At 44.9% G+C, this 19684-nt stretch overlaps 1 protein-coding gene across 5 annotated transcripts in view; it reads right to left on the bottom strand.

Annotated features, from left to right (window-relative positions):
• The window catches only part of Lifr (LIF receptor subunit alpha), a 67773-nt gene that overhangs the window by 36702 nt on the left and 11387 nt on the right, over positions 1 to 19684 (bottom strand). The window contains exons 1-5 of one of the 5 annotated variants that reach the window (XM_040757586.1): positions 16016 to 16146; positions 4955 to 5129; positions 4696 to 4860; positions 1885 to 1999; positions 78 to 208 (exon numbers count right to left, since the gene is read on the bottom strand). In XM_040757586.1, the coding sequence (XP_040613520.1) occupies positions 78 to 208; positions 1885 to 1999; positions 4696 to 4860; positions 4955 to 5015 (472 nt within the window). In that variant the 5' untranslated portion in view covers positions 5016 to 5129; positions 16016 to 16146. Of the gene's footprint in view, positions 1 to 77; positions 209 to 1884; positions 2000 to 4695; positions 4861 to 4954; positions 5130 to 16015; positions 16147 to 19684 lie in introns of those variants that run through there. The other 4 variants (XM_040757585.1, XM_040757589.1, XM_040757587.1 and 1 more) reach the window with 4 other exon arrangements.

The following is a 19684-nucleotide window of genomic DNA, read 5'->3' as shown; positions in this document are numbered from 1 at the left end:
AGTTCCTGTCTCAAAAAGCGAACAGCAGGTGTCAGTGATAATAATGAATAAAACAAAGTTTTCCTTTTAATACTTACAAACATCGTTTTCATTCAGCGTGAATTTACTTTGAAAGCCATTTAGGTAATTTATTGCTACTTCGTGATCGCCAGGTGAAAGAGCTGCAATTTTAATGTTTGTTGACTCTAACCGATGACAAGAGTTGAGCCTGTGATGAAAGAAACAGAACTTTAAACAACAGATAAAAACCATGCAATGCTCACAAAAACCTGACTCAGCATAGCAAGCACTGGATAGCCTGGGCCTTTGTGTAATGCTGGGTTCTATGTACTATCTGCTAAGACCAAACAAAGAGGAGTTAGTGGTAGTGGGGGGGAGGGACAGACTGCCAGAAAGTACAGAGCAAGCAGGGTGGTTCTTCCTGGAACCCTGGCGTTGTAGCACTGTTCAAATCCCACCTCAACCTTGCCTGAGCAGTCTCAGCTCCACATGCTGCCCCCTTCAGCACAGAACACGAAGGGACAGTCACCCAGTGCCTCATGCTAGAGGCAGGACTCAGCAGAGGCCAGTGGAAGACGTAAAACTGGACAGTGGTTCCCCTGCACATCTTGTCTTAGCCACTGCTCTGCCTGGACACAGGGTTCTCTCTAACAGAACTTCATTTGGCTTTTGGACCACAGAGTCTCGCAGACAAACGTTCTAAAGGCCAGCATGGGCTATGTCCCCTTTCCTCCCTTCCAATGACCTCTTAAAACAAACTTGGGGTGGAGATCTCAGCTGACACCAGAACATAAGCAGAAAACAGTCCTTCATTTTCATGAGCAAAACATAGGGGGGCTTGAAGATTGTTTCTACAACATATTCCAATCCCTTTTAACTGATAAATAACCCCATTGCTCACAATAACACTTGGAAAATGTACACAGAAGGGAACTATATGACTATGCTTAAACACATTATGTCCATTTATACCAAGACCACTTGTTCGAAAACTGGAACTTGGGGAAAGGCTTACTGGGCTTTGCTAAGTGATTCATTGTCCTGCTGGAATTAGAAAAAAGCAGGAGACACTGTGTAGGCCTCTGCTCTAGGAAGAACCCAAAGTTTACTTGAGCTTTAAGGTGATGTTGCAAACCTTCTCCTTCCTCCCAAGGCCCATTTCACCTTCTTCCTTAATAACACGGATGCATTGCTTACTGGACATTGCCACCCAGCTAGGAGAACTTATCTCCATGACCCTTAAGGAGTCAGACTTATTAACCATCTGACAAGATCTGGCCAGTGCCAGCCTAGGGGTTCTGTGGGGCTTCTTATGAGTCTTTTAAATATAAAGCCATCCTCCCTTTCCCTGCTTCTTCTTCAAATGCAGACTATTACTTCTTCAAAAGCAGTGCTACTCAGGTAGCACCCTGAGCCAGGAGATTCCAGGCAAAAGATGGCAAAGGAACCAGATGACAAGTGCCGGCCCTGGACTGCCTACATGCAGACCACTTCCCTGAGAGTTAACATCTGTGTCACTGTTGGTAGCATTTTCTGCAAGACACACACGTCAGTCTCACAAAACAGATGGTATAGACCGGTCATGGCTCCTGGATATATCAGTACATTGGGTGAAACCCCCTGGGCAGATTAGTACACTGGGTGAAGCCCCCTGGGCAGACCAGTACTCTATGGGTAGTGCTCCAATTCCATTGTGCATACAAGGAAAGCACCAAACTTTTCTGCTAGAAGACTTTGTTTCCATCTGAACGACTTAGAATTTTTAAGAACTAGATGACTGAGTAAAAATGTCCTTTAAGCACTCAGGAACAACTGTCACACTCTGAAATAACCAGGAAGGACGTTCTGGATTACAGCTTTGCAGGAACCCCAGGATTTCATTACCTGTCTTTAATGCAGACTTCTTTAACAGTCCCAGGGCTAACCCCAACGGGTGCTGTCCATGTGCAGTCCCACACTTGCATGTTTTTGGTTGTACATTTCAAATCTTGAGCTGACCCTAAGGGAGGAAAAACAACATGTACATACATGATACAGAACACACATTGTCACTCTCTCTGGGGCACTTTGAGCATCAGTGTCTCAGTGTCGAGACAAGTACTGGGTCTACATAGGACCACACTCTCTATGAAGAAAGGACTTCATTCATAGGATACTACTTTATAGCTGTTTTTCTAACTCTGCTTTTTGGTTTGTATGTATGTATGTATGTATGTATGTATGTATGTATGTATATTCTAAGACTGGGTTTCTCTGTGTAGCTTTGGAGCCTGTCCTGCAACTTACTCTGTAGACCAGGCTGGCCTTGAACCCACAGGGATCCACCTGCTTCTGCCTCCTGGGTGCTGAGATTAAAGATGTGCACCACCACCATCCAGCTAAAGAATGTACTTTTAAGTTTCTTAAGATTGTAATACAATCACATCACTACCCACTTCCCTATCTCCCTTCTAAGTCTTCCCATGTATTACTCTCTTTCAAATGTATGGCCTCTCTCTCTTCGATTGCTGCTAACTGTTATTAGATATATGTGTGCGCTGCATATGTATGTATGTTGACTACTTAAGTGCAACCTGCTCAGTCCATATAATGCTACCATTGGTTAATCAGCTGGTATGTTCTACCCTGGGTAAAGCTATTTCTCCCACACTCACATATATTGGCAGGAACCAACAGCTCTCTAATTGGAGTTAAAACCCACTCAACAAAAGGAAAATCATGCCTGTCACTGGAAATTCAGCCAACTACCTGGGGCTACCAAAATCATGGATCATGTAGGACAACCGACAACCACCACTTCACTAAAGCAGCACAATCCTTAACTATGCTCTAAATGCGTGTCCTTATGCCCATAGATAAGCACAGTCAGTCCTCACCCCTCATCAAGGAGGCTTCTCTTCGCGGCAGGTGGAGACCATGAGAGAAAACCGCAACTGATGAAAATGAAGAGCTGTGGAACCCAATGTGAACCGACACGTTTACCAGACAACAACTGCATCTGAGGCGCAGGGATGATTGCAGAAGAGGGGGGTGGGGTGATATAAAAGACAGAGCAAAGGGAGTTTGCTGTGGAACTGTGTCTCCTAGACAGGTCGGAAGCTACACCTGCGAGGTCTCATCACGGCTGTTTAAGCATGACCTGAACAAGGAAGACACCACTAGATACGCTACCACGGAAGAAGGATAGCTCAGGAGGCCTCGCCCCTAGACAAAGAACTGCAGTCAACTAAGGAATTGTGTGTGTGGGGGGGGGGGGGACTAACAAAAGCCAACTAGTGGAGTAATCGAGTAGTAGAAGTGGGGTTAGACAACAAGCTAACACTTCACTCCCAAGGAAAAGAATTATTCCGGAAAAACTCTAGGTATACACCACAACTACAAAACCCGCCTAGCTGCGGCTCTTTCACTGTTTGTACCAGACTGCCCCTCCATGGGAACCGACAATCAATCTTTCCATTGTTGTGAAGCCCATGACATGCAAGCACAATGAACTCACATCAGCCTATAGAAAATATTCTTGTGTGTGGGCTTAAACAATGAGAAAGAAACAAGTCAGAAGATTACAGTCCCGGAGTCTTTAACCACACCCATACAATGACACTGAATGATGGAATACATGGGCAAGGGCATTAGAACGACGCAATGAAAAGTCACCCTGGAATGGAGCCGAAAGGAAAGAGCCTATACGATGGGAAAGGGTGGCAGGAAAGGGAAAGGGGGTGAGAGGAGGAAAGGGAAGGGTAAAAGGGGACAGGTTTGGATGGAAAGAGGAACATGGAAAAGGGAAGAGGAAAAAAGGGGGAAAGGGAAAACAGTATAAAAATTATCTCATACTCTAGAATGTCTATGAAAAAGCTTATTGTCTTTATGTATTACAGGCATGAAATTTACGGCTGCCATAAATTACAAATTAATGTTAAAAAACAGAAACACCACCAGGCGGTGGTGGCACACGCCTTTAATCCCAGCACTCGGGAGGCAGAGGCAGGTGGATCTCTGTGAGTTCGAGGCCAGGCTGGACCGATAGCCTCCAAAACAATACAAAGAAACCCTGTCTCGTAAAAACCAAAAAAAAAAAACCAGAAACACCTTAGAAATGTGCACATTAGAAACCACGAGTTATCACAATCAAGTTATTTACTCAGTAAGCTTGGGGGAAGTGGTCTTTTTAATTATGTAAATACTATAAAAATAAAGCTGATGAGCAGCAGGATAAAATCCTTCATAAAAATGAGCCAGGCAGCATCTGCATAAACATTCCTGAACTACACACGAGAAACACATGAAAAGAGTTTCGAGTCCGTTTAGAAAACTTTCTTCAGTGACAACATTTGGGACAGAGCAGCCCTGCTGGCTGGGTGGGGCGGGAAGGGCTGGCTACCGGGACACAGTGGGCATTTTCTGCACTCGGGAACACAGCCAGATCTTGATGGTGCCTGGGGTTAGCAACTGCACATTGTCAAGACTCAGAACAGCATCCTAAAGGAATGCATACCACTGTGGGAAAATTATGCCTTGTTATTTGTATAGGGTAAAAGAGTATTTCCATTTGCCTTCAATAAAGAGGCTTTTCAAAAGAAACTAGAGGCACACGGGGAAAAGGCTGCAGAGAAATGGGTGTTCGCCAGTGAAACCCTGAAGAGCTCAGTAGAGAAACAGGACTTAGCTTGCTCATGTGCTGCAAGGCTGACTTACCTCTCTTCAGACTATGTGCTTGCACTGCGTTCACTTGCAGAAGCGTAAGTGCTGACAGGAGCCATGGCCAGTTCGGAGTCATTCTCCTCCTTTTACTGTCCACCATCCAGGATGGCTCTTTCCACCATGAGTAAGCACCCATCGCCGTGTGTGGTGCAGTCAGTCCTAGGAAGAGAGAGGAGTACAGTGGCTGTCCAGATGGCTCAGAAGATACACCTCCCTCTGGGTCCACAAAACCAGAAGCTGTCGTGACACACACTGAAGCATGCTGTGCGATCCTTGGTGAAGAAGCCAAACTCGGCTACTCGGCTTTCAGACATCAAAAGCTGCTTGCAGATGCTGAGTTCAGGTGTTCGCTGTCCCAGTCAACAGTTCAACAGGCTTCCCATTCAAGATTATGGCTGAACACATGTGCATGCACACTCTACCCAATACTGCCAATAGAGGAAAGCTAATCAATGCACGGACTGATGTTAGCACAGACTGGGTTTGAGCCCTAGATATCCCACTTACTGTGTGGCCCCAAATATACTCTAAGGGACCCCAACCAATCTGCGTCTAGCACTCCTCTGCAAAGCTGAGGCATTTTCCTATGAAGTTTATTATGAGAAGCAAGTAACTAAACATAAGCAAAGCAGCCGAAACGAGCACAGCTCGTGGTCAGGGCTATATGTGTACTGTGTGGAGGATGGGAAGAGAGGAAACAAGAGTGACTCCTAGGTTTGGTGGCTACAAAACAGTAACTGGATGGATGATTTAAACCATCCCTGGGTGCATCAAGAAACAGGTGATGAGATTGGAGGTATAACTAAAGGACTCAAAGATCTGTTTCCAGACAAATGCTGGTGTGCTCCCATTCTGCATCCCAAACAGAAGGCTCTTCCTCCTGCAGAACACAGAACACTGTCCAGGGCAGCTCGCACAGCTGATCCCACCACCAATTCACTAGAATAACTGTACTCCTTCCCGTATCCCTACAGCCCCACCTGACAGCCGACAAGTCCTTCCACTGCACTGACATCTGGTCAGATCTAACAGTGCCCAGCTTTGCGGTGCACAGGAAACCAAGGACCACAAAACATACACACAATGTCTAAAATGTGAAAGAGACTTGGGATAAATGGGAAAATAACAACTACTCCCAGAAGAAACAAGGCCAACATGGAAAGCAGCAAAATTCTTTACAATTGAATGGTATTCCATTACACACACACAAACATACATACACACCCCAAATTTTCATTATCCATTTATCTGATGATGGACAACTAGGTTGATTCCAATTTTTTGCTATAGTGATAAAGGAGCAATATGATGTTGCAAATACCTCTAAAATAGGGTACGGAGTTCTCTAACTATATAGAAGTTCACTGAGACTTACAGACCTCATGGCTGGTTAATTTCACTCGCAAGTCTTTTCTTTTTTTAATTAGAAAGTCAATAAAAGAGGAAAACCAGAAGCTTCACAAAGTCTCCTGTAAGCAAAGGGGACAGTCAAAAAGACAAGGAAGGCATGCCATGAATGGACTAACTGAATACAAAAATAGCTCTAAGAAAGTATCGAGTGATGTTACATTTTAAAAGATTTACTATTATTATCATCATTACTATTATTATTATTATTATTGGTGTGTGTGTGTGTGTGTGTGTGTGCATTTCCACACACACATGGCTATCTGAGGATGCCAGAGAGAGTGTCAGGCCTCCAGGACTTACAGTTACAGGCAGTTTTAAGTTGCACGACAGTGGGCACTGAGATGGGAACTCACATTGTCTGCAAGCATGACAGGCATTCTTAACCACTGAGCCATCTCCCACCTGCATTAAAAAAAACTAAAACACTGAATAATTGTGAGACAAAAATAGAAAATGGATGAGAGATGGAGACTTGATAAAGAAAAGCGAGCCGGCTTCTCTGTGACTAAAGTCTGAGAGAGAATACATTTGTCACTGACAGAAAAAGGAACACTCTCTTCTTGGCTATTGTTGAATACTGTGAAAAACACGAAAATCAATCTCAGATACCTTACATAATTATAACCCAAACACACTCGAGGTACAAGCACACACTTCTAACCTGTTTGGCTATTTTCTAGATGAGTTAACAAGTCCCTTGTCAATGCCAGTGTCACCTCCCACCCTTATTAGCATGAAAATGTATTCATGGAATGTCCACAGCACCCGCTGCTGAGGTTACAGAATTACACAGCTGCGCCAGAATGGCTCAGATAATCACAAACTATACCCACCAAATGGCTCAACATATGTTGAGAGAATGCCTCACTAGCAGCTTATGGCTGGTTATTCTAGAAGGGAAACTCGGGTTCCCTTGCGATGCCAGGAAGAAGGGATGAGAGGGGCTGGGAGGAGGCGGCCAAGGAAGGGCTCAGGACCAGGTGCTGCCAGACAGAGACTCTAATCTTGGCTCCATTACTAATTAGCAGTGTGACTGAGGGCAAATCACTTAATCCCTCTGGCTGCAGCTTCCCCCTGTGTAGCCCAGAGGCAAGTTCTGTTTATGCCCCCGGCAGACTCTGAAGCTCAGCCGCAATGCTCCATTCCTGCCAGCAGGAAGAGGCAGTCATAAGGCTGGGTAGCTGGCTGGCTGGCATAGACCTAGCACGGGTAAAGCCACCTACTGTGGACTCCCATGCACCAGGACGAGGCGATTCAGCAGAGAAGAACAAGGCCTGCTCAACTTAAAATGGGCCGGTTAATTAAGAAGACGTCCTTTGTGTTCGTGCTTATTTAGAACACTGGGATCAAGCCATGTGGACACTATCACATGATGCTAACAACACACTCAGCTTCCCTTCCAACCCAGACTTTCAAACGAACTCATTGGAGGATCAGAATTAAGACATGCCTAGAACCATTCACTGTACTTTTCAGGAAAAAATGATTCGAGCAAACATCTCTCTCCTCTCACCTGGAAGAGCCAACCACGATGGGAACTTACTCTGTGTGGCACCCCACCCCACCCCATCCCCACTCCTGAAACAGCATTTCAGGAGTTAACTTTCAAAGTTTGGAGAGCTACCTCTTGAAGCGGCCACAGGGTGACTGCAAATATCCGGTGGCCATAGCAGATGGCAAATGGTCAAGCAGGTGGGAACCATAGTCCCCGGGCAATTTAAAGGAGGCAGCCGGCAGGTATGTTTTGCTAAATTCATCAGATTTTCAAGATAGGATAGGAATCTGGGATTTCTTATGAAACATTCAAAATTTTAAACACTGGCAACTGATTCCTATTTTTGGAGCATTCTAGATACCTAGTAAACTCCTTCAGACTGTGTATCTTACAAGATTGCTTCCTATGAACAATATGATCATCTTAAAAGATTTTAAAATCTTCTTACATCCTTCTTTTTAAGACAAGTTATTATAAAGAATCGATTTATCCAACTGCCACATGAAAGAAGCAAGCCTGTGTCTGTCCCTAATGTGACCCAAGCTTCATGCTCCTTCCCAGGGAAACAAACGGTGTGTCTGCCCATCTGCTCTGCCTTGCTCTGCCCTCAGCACCGCCGATTCTGGCTCCGGGTTCGTGAGGTTTTGGATTCACTGCTGAGGCTAATCAGAAAAAAAAAAAAATCCAAGAAAAGTAAAGCTTAAGCCAGCAGCTATGGTCCTAATAGACTTGGTTTAGTCGGTTTCTGTTTCTCCTGCTTTCGTCTGGGAGGGGGTGGAGGGAGAGGAAGCTGAACAGAGAAAGGAGGAAACGGGACCAGAGTGTGTTCCCATATCTTGCTGGCATCCTGTTTGCCTTGGGCATGTAGGCCCTTAACCCTGGTACCGCGGGAAGCGTTTGGAACACCCGCTCAGTACCAGCCATGGAGTCTGCTGTCCAGGGCATCTTCTAACTCCATCATAGTGAAATACTCCCTTGTCATGAATCACAGGAGAAACTACACTGAGCTCGAAGCTTGGGCGAGCAGAGCTCCTGACCACTGGACAGCAGAACAGAAGCACAAGAGGTCAGAGGTCACAAGGCACCCAAGCAAGGCGAGGTTGCCATCCTGCTCCCGTATTTTCTGTCCAGAGGCACGACTTGTGGGAACTCTTAGAGTGAGTCTGTATACAAGCCCTACCCGGTATCTCAGGGACTTGACAGCACCATCTCCTATCAGGGGACATTGTGCAAGAGACACTTGTGCATGTTTTCAATAAGATTCTCTGGTGGGCGGGCTGGAGAGACGGCTCAGAGGTTAAGAGCACTGACTGCGCTTCCAAGGGTCCTGAGTTCAATTCCCAGCAACCACATGGTGGCTCACAACCATCTACAATTCAATCTGGTGTCCTCTTCTGGAATGTAGGCAGAACACTGTGTATGTAATAAATAAATAAATCTTTAAAAAAAAAAGATTCTCTGGTGGGCAATGCACACCAAACTTCTGAAAACTAAAAGGAACACTTTTCAAAACATAAAGGATTCTTTTCAGATTTCACTTAAAAAGTGAATCCAGGCCCGCAAGACTGCAAAGGTCCACACATCTTCCATTACTCATTCTTTGCAGGATTCTGAAGAACAGGGCTTACAAAAGTGTGGCAGGGAGAGAGAGGGAGGAGGGATGGAGAGGTAGAGACAAGGAGGAGGGGGCGCTGAGGAAAACATGCCTCAAACTGCACTCCACGCCCAGCACGGATCCCAAGGTAGGGTTCACCAGAGCCGCAAGCCATGGCACCGCTGGACTTCCACCTGCTTTCTTTCTGGCGGATTCCCTCTGCGTCCATTCCGTACCCTCCTATTCTTCTGATAAAACTGCTGGCAAAACGAGTGATGTGTTCATTGTCACTGCTAAGTCCCTACTAAAGGGCGGCCCTGTGCTTCCATTGTCCCATCCCTGTCAAAGATGTACAATGTCCGGCCCGTGAGCAGACGGCATGTTCACATACTGCTCTTATCATTAGGCCATGTGACATCCCAAGCGTTGCCTACACACGGGGAATGGAAGCTAGATGTGTGGTTCCCAAGCTAACAAGGCTATCATGGGGCTTGCTGACTTTCTGCAAAAGCAGTGTCTGCCTACTACTTCTAAGAACCTTGGCCTAATCATAATCAGTTTCTACATTTGGTCTTGTTAGATGTCCCGCAGTGACAGTATATCTTTGGTGACTGTGGGACGGATCACAAGGATCATCTCCTCCAAACATCTACATATCAATGGAAAAGAGGGTGGTATACAGTCTGTTTCTGAAGTCAGAGACTGCATAGTACCCAATAGGTCCACATACTACATTAGTAATCACGGCTTTGGGAGAACAAAACAAGGACATTATTTTTCCTTTTGAGTTGGCACGCATGACTTCTCCAATCTGTTATTGAAGCTCTAGGTCATAAATACCTATTAAGTTGGTTTTGACCTAGTAATTCTGAAGTGTTAGGTAATTCCTTTGACTGGGCCATTGTGAAAACACTAATGAAATACTCTGGGCATGAGAGTGCCTAAGGAGTCTACTGTATCAGACTTTGATCAGCATCCTGCAGACAGGACAACAATACTGAAATTTAACGTTTGCCTTGTTATAAAAACACCCATCCTTGTGAATGAATACTGTAGAATATTCAATCTCCCAACGAACATGTTAGTCTATGATTTAAATAGAATATTTTTTCTTACTTTATCTCAATTTCCCAACAGCAGTTTTTAGTACATGTCTTCAAGATTTTTATTTTTCAAGATCTCCCATGCCAAGTTGGTTAATTTTCATTCGGTGAGGCCTTTCCGTTAATTCAAATTCTGTCCCTTAGTCAGCTCCAGAACTTCAAAACAGGAATGTACTCAAAACTCCTTTAAAGGCTGTCCAGGGTCTCTACACACAGCTGGTTCATGTGATGGACAAGGCCCTTCTAGAGGGTTGGCTGTGGGCCTCATCCATACCACAATAGCTCCCTAAATATGACATACTCCAATTAGTCTCAGTGCCTCCGCACAACCATGGCCCCTATGGGCATCCCTTGGGATGGAAGCTCTATCCCCCTCAAGAGTAATGTCTACTCAGTCATCACTCATCTACCTCAGCAAGGCTCTAGGAGTGACTCAATAAATATTAATACACCACTACTAAACAAATGAACTTTCATTTATTACAGGAGTGAGATATTCTAGTATTAAATCACCAAGGCTGAGGAGATAGCAGCTCAGTCAGTAAAGTATATATGTCACACAAGTATGAGGACTTGAGTTCAGTTTCTGACGTCCACTTGAGCACATAGTGAGGCATTCTTATGCTCTCATTGCTTGGGGTGTGGGGGCAGATACACTAAGACGCCTGATGCTTGCTGCCTGGTCAGACAGCTTAGCCTCACCAGTGAACCCTAGGTCACAGACACTGTCTTAAAAGGCAAGGAGGATGGCCCTGAGGAACATGTAGGTATACCTGAACACATTAACATTGAATTAAAGAAATAAGTAAATGAATAACCTAAAGAACATTCCTACAAGCGATTGTCACTGTGTAAGAAAGCATGATAAAGGCTTACATTCAACCCAACCAAGGGCAGCCCAATTTCTCACAACAGGTCCAGTCTTCCTCAACCAACCCGCTAGAGCCAGAAGTGTTTCAGAGTCTGGACTGTTCTTTCCTTTGCGCCTTGGTACTTGTGCATGTGTAAAGAATTATCTCAGAGAAGAGTCCAAATCCAAACCTGAATTTCCTTTACCATTCATACTGACCATCCGTTCAAAGGCAATTTTATGCAATGCTTTTGGTGTGGCTGCGTGTTGTCTGTGGACTGCCAGACGCAGAATTCCCCACTTGTGGCATCATGGTGACATTTCAACTTCCCAGGGTTAGAGATTTCAGTTTTCTGATTTTTTGATTGTAGACAGTTAACCTGTAGCTGTTTCTGTGCTCTCCCACCAATATCAAGGCTTCTCTCTTTTAAAAACCTTATCTAATGCTTGGGTTGTAAAGTTGCCAATTCCTTCATTGTATAATAAAAACACCTCTTTATCTGGGTTTTGGGAAATTTACAATGTTTTCTTTTAAATCACTCATTCTGGCTTTTGTTTTTCTCTTGAGAGTTGGGTATTGACCATTTCCTTCTTTCTGGTGGAGAATTATACTACCCACAATATCTCTTCATATACTTTACAACACTTTCCAGGTCTGCACCCTGACCAGAGAATGCAAACTATACCTGTTCCTACCAGGGACATTTAAGACTTTCATCAACTGCAGCTTTAACCCACATAAAATCACCATTGGCATGTGGCAAGAATTAAAGACTCAGCCGCCCCATCAGTTACGGAATATTCCAAGCACCTGTGTTAGCTAAATAATCCCTCCCTTCCCTGGCCGGCTCCTGACGCCAGCAGGCTGCAGCGCTCCTCCTCATCTTGCTTGGTGATTGCTGGCTCTCCTCACCCTTTATTCCCTCACTGAATATTATCCACTCTTGTGGCTTCAACCACCACTCATATGCTAATGACTTCCAAATCTGTTTCACGGAATTGGCTCCTGCCCAGCTACAGACTAACCATTTACCAGACAAGTGAGCGCTTATCTACACAAATCCACTCAAGTAGGTTCCCAAAGAAATGTGAAAATACTTGGATGTTGCACATGCACTTGGATGCCTCAGAGGTCTCAAAAATCCAAAAGGAAACACAAGGAAATTCACTTTCCCCACTAGACAAGTTCTCTCAGGCCCTGGGCCAATTCATGATTACTCAAGACAGTCACTCTTGACTCTTTCTGTGTCCCTCCCACCTGATCACCAATTTTACTCCCAAACACTCCTTATTTTTCCCACCCTCTATTCCTCTATCTCCTTAGCCACAACCCCCATCACTTCCAGCATAGGTACCTTAACCCATTACTTAATTTATTTCACATCTCCAGCAAGGATCTCACCAATTCGGCTTCCTCCTGAGATGCAGGGTTTTGCACAGAAGCCACATCTCCATCCCATTCTCCCCTCCATCCCACTCCCCATCCCATTCATTCAAGCCCCCCCCAAGCAAACAGCAGGAGGTTGTCCCACCCACAGAACTGTAAACTATAGCCAAAGTTAGAATCTAATGTCTACACCACAGTCTCCTCCACACTCTCCTTTCTAGAGCCACTGATGCTTCTTGACTCTGAGGCTAACCCTCCTATCTCAAGCAAAGCACCACCTGTACTTTAATTTTCATTTTTTCAAGTTTATCACAAAAAATGGAGATAATACTCCCCCTTTCTACCTTCTTATCTACTGATTTTCAAACTCTTTGAACAGAGCATTGCCTTATGACCCTTTTGCATATAAGAGCATTTATGGACTTTGTACTGAAGGCTTATTGAACAACTGGACCAAACGTATTCAAATGTAGTTCTTAGTGAGGACTTAGATATCTTGACTGTTCCCTAACTTTTCCTTTACATCCCAGAGAGGGAGGTAAACACATACGTTTAGAAATGAAATGACAACCTTGGCTCAAACTGTTGTTAGTTTCTTTTCTAAATACACAGATTAAACCCACTCATAAAGGCCTGCAGAAATTCTGGGAGGGAAAATGCTAATTATGCAATCATTCTATGCATTTCAAATGCTGATTTTGGCTAACTCTGGCAGGCAATGAGGAACTCCTAGTTTTCAGACAGGACGAACGGTGTGTACATTATTAAGGGGCAGGCACTTTTGTATGTTCTTTAAATACCCTACCGGGTTTAATTCTCATGACAACTCTATGAAGTCAGCATCACTATCCTCTTTTTACGGTAAGACCCTGAGGCACAGGGAATGTCACACAGCTAAGAAAAGGCAGAGCTGAAGAACCTGAACTCAGCCCTGCCTACAAATCTCAGCTGTGATCTCCATAACAGAAGATTCAGAGAACTCCAGGAGTCCAGGGCTCCAGCACCTACTCTGTCACTGAAACGGTGGCAGCAGGGACAAGACTGCAGACAAACAGCTGGAAGGTTAGGCCTTAGCTCTGGAACGACAGGACTGCCTCAAGGTTGTCCTTACTTTACATGTCATCAAAACAAATGAAACAAACCCAATCCTACAGTGGTTGGACTCTCTGAGGACACCTTGTCAGCTACCTAGAGCGCCCAGCACTGGTAGAATTAGCCCATTGGGTTAATGGTGTACTATGGGAAACGCCACCTGCTCCGGCAAGCACTTGCTAATCACATCCTGATCCGATAGTCTGCACTGAGGAGACGAAATGGAAAATTACTTCCATCTTAGTGTTCTCCATCCAGCACTTAGTACACTTTTGATTAGTTGAGCTCATAATTGAGCAGGTGCAAACTCAAACACAGCCAGGGGCCAGCCAGCCCAAGTGGTTGTGACTAGCCAAGGGTAGTGCGGTGACAGATGAGCCTGTACTTCTGTTTCATGCCAGAGATGGACAGTGCATCCCGCAGCTATGGGGCTTCCAGCTTTTCAAAAGTCTGAACTGCTGTTCTGTCTCACACAGACTCAGAAAGAAGAGGCAGGAGGAGCTGCTGTCCACAGCATAGGCACCTTCACCTCCGGGTACTGCGGCTCTATCAGGCTTCCCCCATTCCTATCAGAAGGGTTTTGCTATTAAAAAAAATGAAATATCCTTATTTCAAATGCCATGTAGGGGGAAAATACCGCAACACCATTCGAGCCAAACAAAACACATTTCCAGGCCAAAACACTTCTAAGGGAGCCAGCTAAAATGCCTGCCTTAAAATGAAATGACAAAACTCTTCACTTCCTTCGTTCCAATTTGGACAAACCCCAAGGCATGGTGCTACCCTGCCCCGTCATGGCGGGTCTGCTCCCATCATTTAACCCTCCCTGGAAACAGTGTCATGCATACGCCATGAGTTGGCTTTCTAGGTGATCGTAAGTTCCATCAAGCTGAGGGTCAGGATTAAGCATTGGCAGGGCATGGATCTCCACCCCAGAGACCCACAGGCCTGATATTGATCCTGGACGCAAGTATGTGCAGAAAGTATTGATCTGGGGTATTGAGAAAGGGATCTGAAAGAGAGAATGGGTCACAGTGGCCAGCTGCACTGCTGGCCTGACAAATTCTTAAACTAATAGAGCAAGATGCAGAATAAGACATAGTGTGTTTTAGGGTGAATGAGACCTTCTCTAATGTCCCAATGATGTTCGAGAACCAATCACTCTGAATAAACAGAGCTAAAGGCTCCTTTTACCAGCTGACCAGCTTCCTCGGAGTGCTATTTAATGATGTTGACCAGGACAAAAGAGTCAGAGACAACTGTGACAACTTTGTGTGTGTGTGTGGCATTTTTCATTAATGTGCTGGATAAAGGAATTCCAGCCACTGAAGTTGTAGAAGAAAAAACATGTACAAAACAACATATCCATCCCATGTGGCAATGAAGATGCTAACAAGCCAATACAATAAGTTAATTCAATAAAACGAATGTAACACTGGTAACTTCAGGGTCCAAATGAAACGGCAACAGTGGTGACACATGGGAAATGAACAAACACAGGCTGGGACGAAAACCATGAGGAAAACAATCAGAAAAAAAAAGGCCTGCATTGTAGTACGGCTGCCAAAGAAACAGTGTAAATAGTGTTTGAAATCCTGTCCTCTAGGGGTATTCAAATTAGAAGATTCACTTTTAGTCTAAAAAAAATATAGCAACAGATAAAACACACAAATTTATTACCCAAATTATTATACTGCTACTTTGGCAACCATATTACAAAGTGGGCCCATGTCCTTTATATGAAACTTGTTGAGACTAGACACAGGGAGTAGCTTGTCTCTGTGGAATTCAACAAAAATGTTACTCTTAAATGTTCTCACTCCATCCCTTTACAGGGGCAAGCTATTGCCTATATACAGTCCCATCCACCCTAAGGATTGTGGATAAGTAAGCTCCAAGAATCTTCAATCACACACCGGGTGTTTTTCCACTAGAGGCCGTGGTAAAATGCACAAAAATGACACCTTTTAAGGACAGCATAATTACAAGACAAACGTCCAGAGTGAGTCCGTCTCAGCCCTCAGTTACTGCAATGATCCCAGCCCCTTCAATGTCAGCTCTTTTATGCTGAAATCTCCCATGGCTCTCACTGACCTTGAGGCAGTCCCAATCTGAACATGGCACAAGCTCATTGCCATTTCCTACCAGCTTCACCCCTGAGCCCCATGTTTCTTCCACTGCCCATGGCTCAAGTCCAGTAAATGCATATGGCTCTGCTTTCCTCTGTCGTTGCTCCACCCAAGACATCCTTCACAAATCTCTTTCTATCTCTTTAACAAACTCCAACTTGTCCATCAGATGCCAGCTCACAACCCAAACCCAACCCTCCTGTGTTCCTGCAGTTTAACACATATGCCTCCTACGGTAGACAGAAATAGCTTACAGAACCATCTTACTCAGCAAACGATATGGTGATTTCTTTTTCCCTTTAAGGAAAATGTCATGTTGTAGAGAGCTGCGAAGCGCCGCACCCTTAAGATGGTCCTGGCTTCTGCCTTCTGCTAGCCCGACAGCAGGTGCTCTCTATGATAAACAACACCTGTATTTGGTTAAGGCTGGCTATCAGGCTTGCTTCTGTGTATGTGGACCTATCTGCATGTTCCACGTGGCATACTGGGGTTGGCCGCCCAAGGGCTTTTAAGCTGTGGGTTGGGGCTCCCTGGCGCTCCCCGGGAAAAGAAGGTTGTTCAAAGGTTCCTGAATAAACTGCTTAAAGAAGAGTCTGGGCGTTGCGTCTTCCTTGCTGGTGGAGGTGGGTACGACAAATGGTGGCCCGTACGGGGAGTCTTTTCCAACAGACTCAGAACTTTTTGCAGTCAGGGCAGCGCGCTGGTTAGTTCCCAAGGTAAGGTGGGACAAATAAGGGACCTCAACAAGATCAGGTTGGTTTGCTCTTCTCTGTAGGTAAAGAGAGAGCGGGACAAATGGTTTGCGGAGCAGCGAACCGAAAGTAAAAGTTTAAATAAATAAATAAACCACATAAAGATGAAAAATACACAGAAAGTCTGGATACTGTACACTATTGTTTTTCAGTTTTTTGATTGCTAAGGAAGGAACAGCTACAGAAGTACACTTGACTATAAATGCCGCTGATATGTTACTTCGGAGAAGAATTTTTGTTTGTTTCTACAGAAAATAAAAAGCTGAGGATTCCTTCCAGGCTTCTATGGTTTGATGAACCAAGACCCCCGGAAGCAGTGAACCAGGTGTTCCAACAATTGAAACAGCTAAGATGATGCAGTCTTACAGAACTGGAAAATAAGGACTTATACAGGTTTCTGAGTTTTTGTCATGATCCCCATGGTATGAAGATCTTGATTTTGCATGGGACCGAGGAACGATCCAGGCTTTGATATATTTTCCAGCTTAAATTAAGCGCCAGAGATTTGGATACTAGGGGGAGCCTTTTCACTATAAAAACCCTGTACCGTGTGTCAAAATGAGTTTTTCCAGGTTTAATGTAAGGGTCACTCAGGTGTTTCTTCTCTTGGCTTATTGCTGGGCAGGCTCAGATGGGTTGGTTCAAACCATGCAGCCAGGTGTAGCCAATTTGCCCATTGCAGTACTTTTCTCTGTACCCAGAAGCCTCCACTGTTGTTCAAGGGTGTCTTCCATTAAAGGTAACTGTACAATCAGAAGCACAGGCCAGCTGAGATCAGTGTTCTGCTTTCCCCTCCCTCACTGCAGGCTTTGGCATGTCTTTTCCCACTGCAATTAGTGAAGCGGTCAACTTCATATAAGAAACAGTCATGGGGGTGCTGGGAGTTGAACCGGGGTCCATCTGGAAGGGCAATCAGTGCTCTTAACCTCTACTCCATCTCTCAGCTCCCCAGAATGGTAGGGATCTCATCCATCCTTATCCCCCACATTCAATCCTTCATCAAATCCAGTCTCTATGGAAGCACTTAGCTTGAGTCTGTGAGCCGCTACCTTACTAATGCTACTCGGCTTTCTCCAGCTGCCTCATACCACCTGGGCCTATTTTAGCCTGTTAATGCTGCCCTAATTAGAATCTATTACAGCCAGTGTGGTATTAGTCGCTTTACCCCTCTACTCATTAAATGCTACCCAGTCTACCAGCCATGCAAGTGGCTTGCAGGAAAAAGGAAAAGAAAAGGAAAAAAGAAAAAACTAAAAGCTGCAAATTTGTCTAAGTACTTGTCCAGTTTTCTTTTACAGAACTGGTCACTTGAATTTGAAGATACTTTGAAGGAGTTGAGGCTGGCAGTGGTCCATGTGAATTCCACCAGAGTGGACCTTTCCTTTGCATCGGGATTATCGTCCTGGCTGACTTCTGCAATGAACCATCTTAAGGAGTGGGCGGGCATAGGAGTATTAACAGGTCTCTTGGTGTTGGTCTCCCTGGTTTGCTTGTGGTTTCTATGTAAGATTAGAGTCACACAAAGACGCAGTGCAGCCATGGTCATTCAGGCCTTTACAGCTATTGAAGCAGGACAGTCCCCCCAGGCATGGTTGACTACCTTAAGAGCTGATTAAATGCGCTCAGGATGCGAGGCAAAGCACTGCACTCTGTGTCAGCTAACAGCGACCCGGAGAAGAGCATGTCTGATTGCATGAGGGTTGGTACCCAAGAGTCCCACCTCTGAAAAAAGGGTATCGGACGGGTCTGATGCTTGTTGGGTGGATGACATCAAATGAGAAATCAGTACAATGTCCTGTCTATGTCAGAGATCAGACCTCTACTCTTGCCTGTTGCGTTTAAAACAAAAAAGGGGGAACTGTAGAGAGCTGCAGTGCCGCACCCTTAAGATGGCCCTGGCTTCTGCCTTCTGCTAGCCCGATAGCAAGTGCTCTCTGTGATAAACAACACCTGTATTTGGTTAAGGCTGGATATCAGGCTTCTGCGTACATGGACCTATCTGCATGTTCCACGTGGCATACTGGGGTTGGCCACCCAAGGGCTTTTAAGCTGTGGGTTGGGGCTCCCTGGGGCTCCCCAGGAAAAGATTGTTCAAAGGTTCCTGAATAAACTGATTAAAGAAGAGTCTGGGCATTGCGTCTTCCTTGCTGGTCGAGGTGGGCGCGACATCATGTAACTAATATGACAGTTTTAATATACAAGACCACAGAAATGGACAAAACAAAAAAGATACAACAGCAAGATGGCTACTTTCAACAGAAGTAAATACACAATTCAATCACTAAGACATTAGTGGACAATAAATCTTTAATGTGATGTGAGATGCAGTCTCACGATGGTTTAGACAAGGTTAGGGAGAATGACGCCAGCCACCAGTGGGCCAATGTGGAGAAGCTGAAACCCAACTATATTAAGTCTCTAGTATATGGGTATGTTCACAGTGCTTGGGGGGGGGCTTGTTTTTCATGTGCTACTCAATGAAGAAAGGAGTTAAGTGACTTGCCTAGAGCCTCATGACCTGTAAAGAGCAAAGCCAGAAATGGAACCCAGGCTTGTGACCGTGACTCCAAGGCCTGAGTCACAATATGATGCAATTTTGCTTGAAAGCCTCTGGCTTGATGATGGCGGTGGCTGTGATGACAACGACAAATCAATCTGATAAACATAAGCATTTATTGAACATTCACTATTAGTTCAGTGCCAGGTGTGGTGGCACATGCCTTTAGCCCCTGCAGTCCGGAGGCAGAGGCAGGAGAATCTCTGAGTTTGAGGTCACTCTTGTCTACATAGTGAGTTCTAGGATATCCAGGACAACACAGACAAACCCTGTTTAAAAGAAAAACAAGACCTGGCCATTTCCTTTCTGTAAGGGGTATTAGACAAGATTGCAAAGATGGCCTCTGGATGTGCCTGCACTGTCCAGGAGAAGACCAGAGAGCTCATCACCTGGACACTCACCCAAGGCCCCACCTCTGTTGTAAGCATTCTGGCCACCTCTTGCAGCACTTTTGGGAATTTCTTAAGAACTTAGGTTAATTTAGGTAAAACCTACAAGCATCCATTTTTAAATTATTCTGACTTTCCCCCAGATGTCTATATATCTCCCACCAGCCCTCTATCCAGATGTAAGCACAATTTGTTTCTTGCAAGTCTTAGACACTGTGAGCTCAC

This window comes from Mesocricetus auratus, unplaced genomic scaffold, assembly GCF_017639785.1.
Source record: "Mesocricetus auratus isolate SY011 unplaced genomic scaffold, BCM_Maur_2.0 Super-Scaffold_100015, whole genome shotgun sequence".
NCBI classification, from domain to species: Eukaryota; Metazoa; Chordata; class Mammalia; order Rodentia; family Cricetidae; genus Mesocricetus; species Mesocricetus auratus.
Note: the sequence above shows the minus strand (reverse complement) of the source record. Positions and strands in the feature narration are given on the sequence as shown.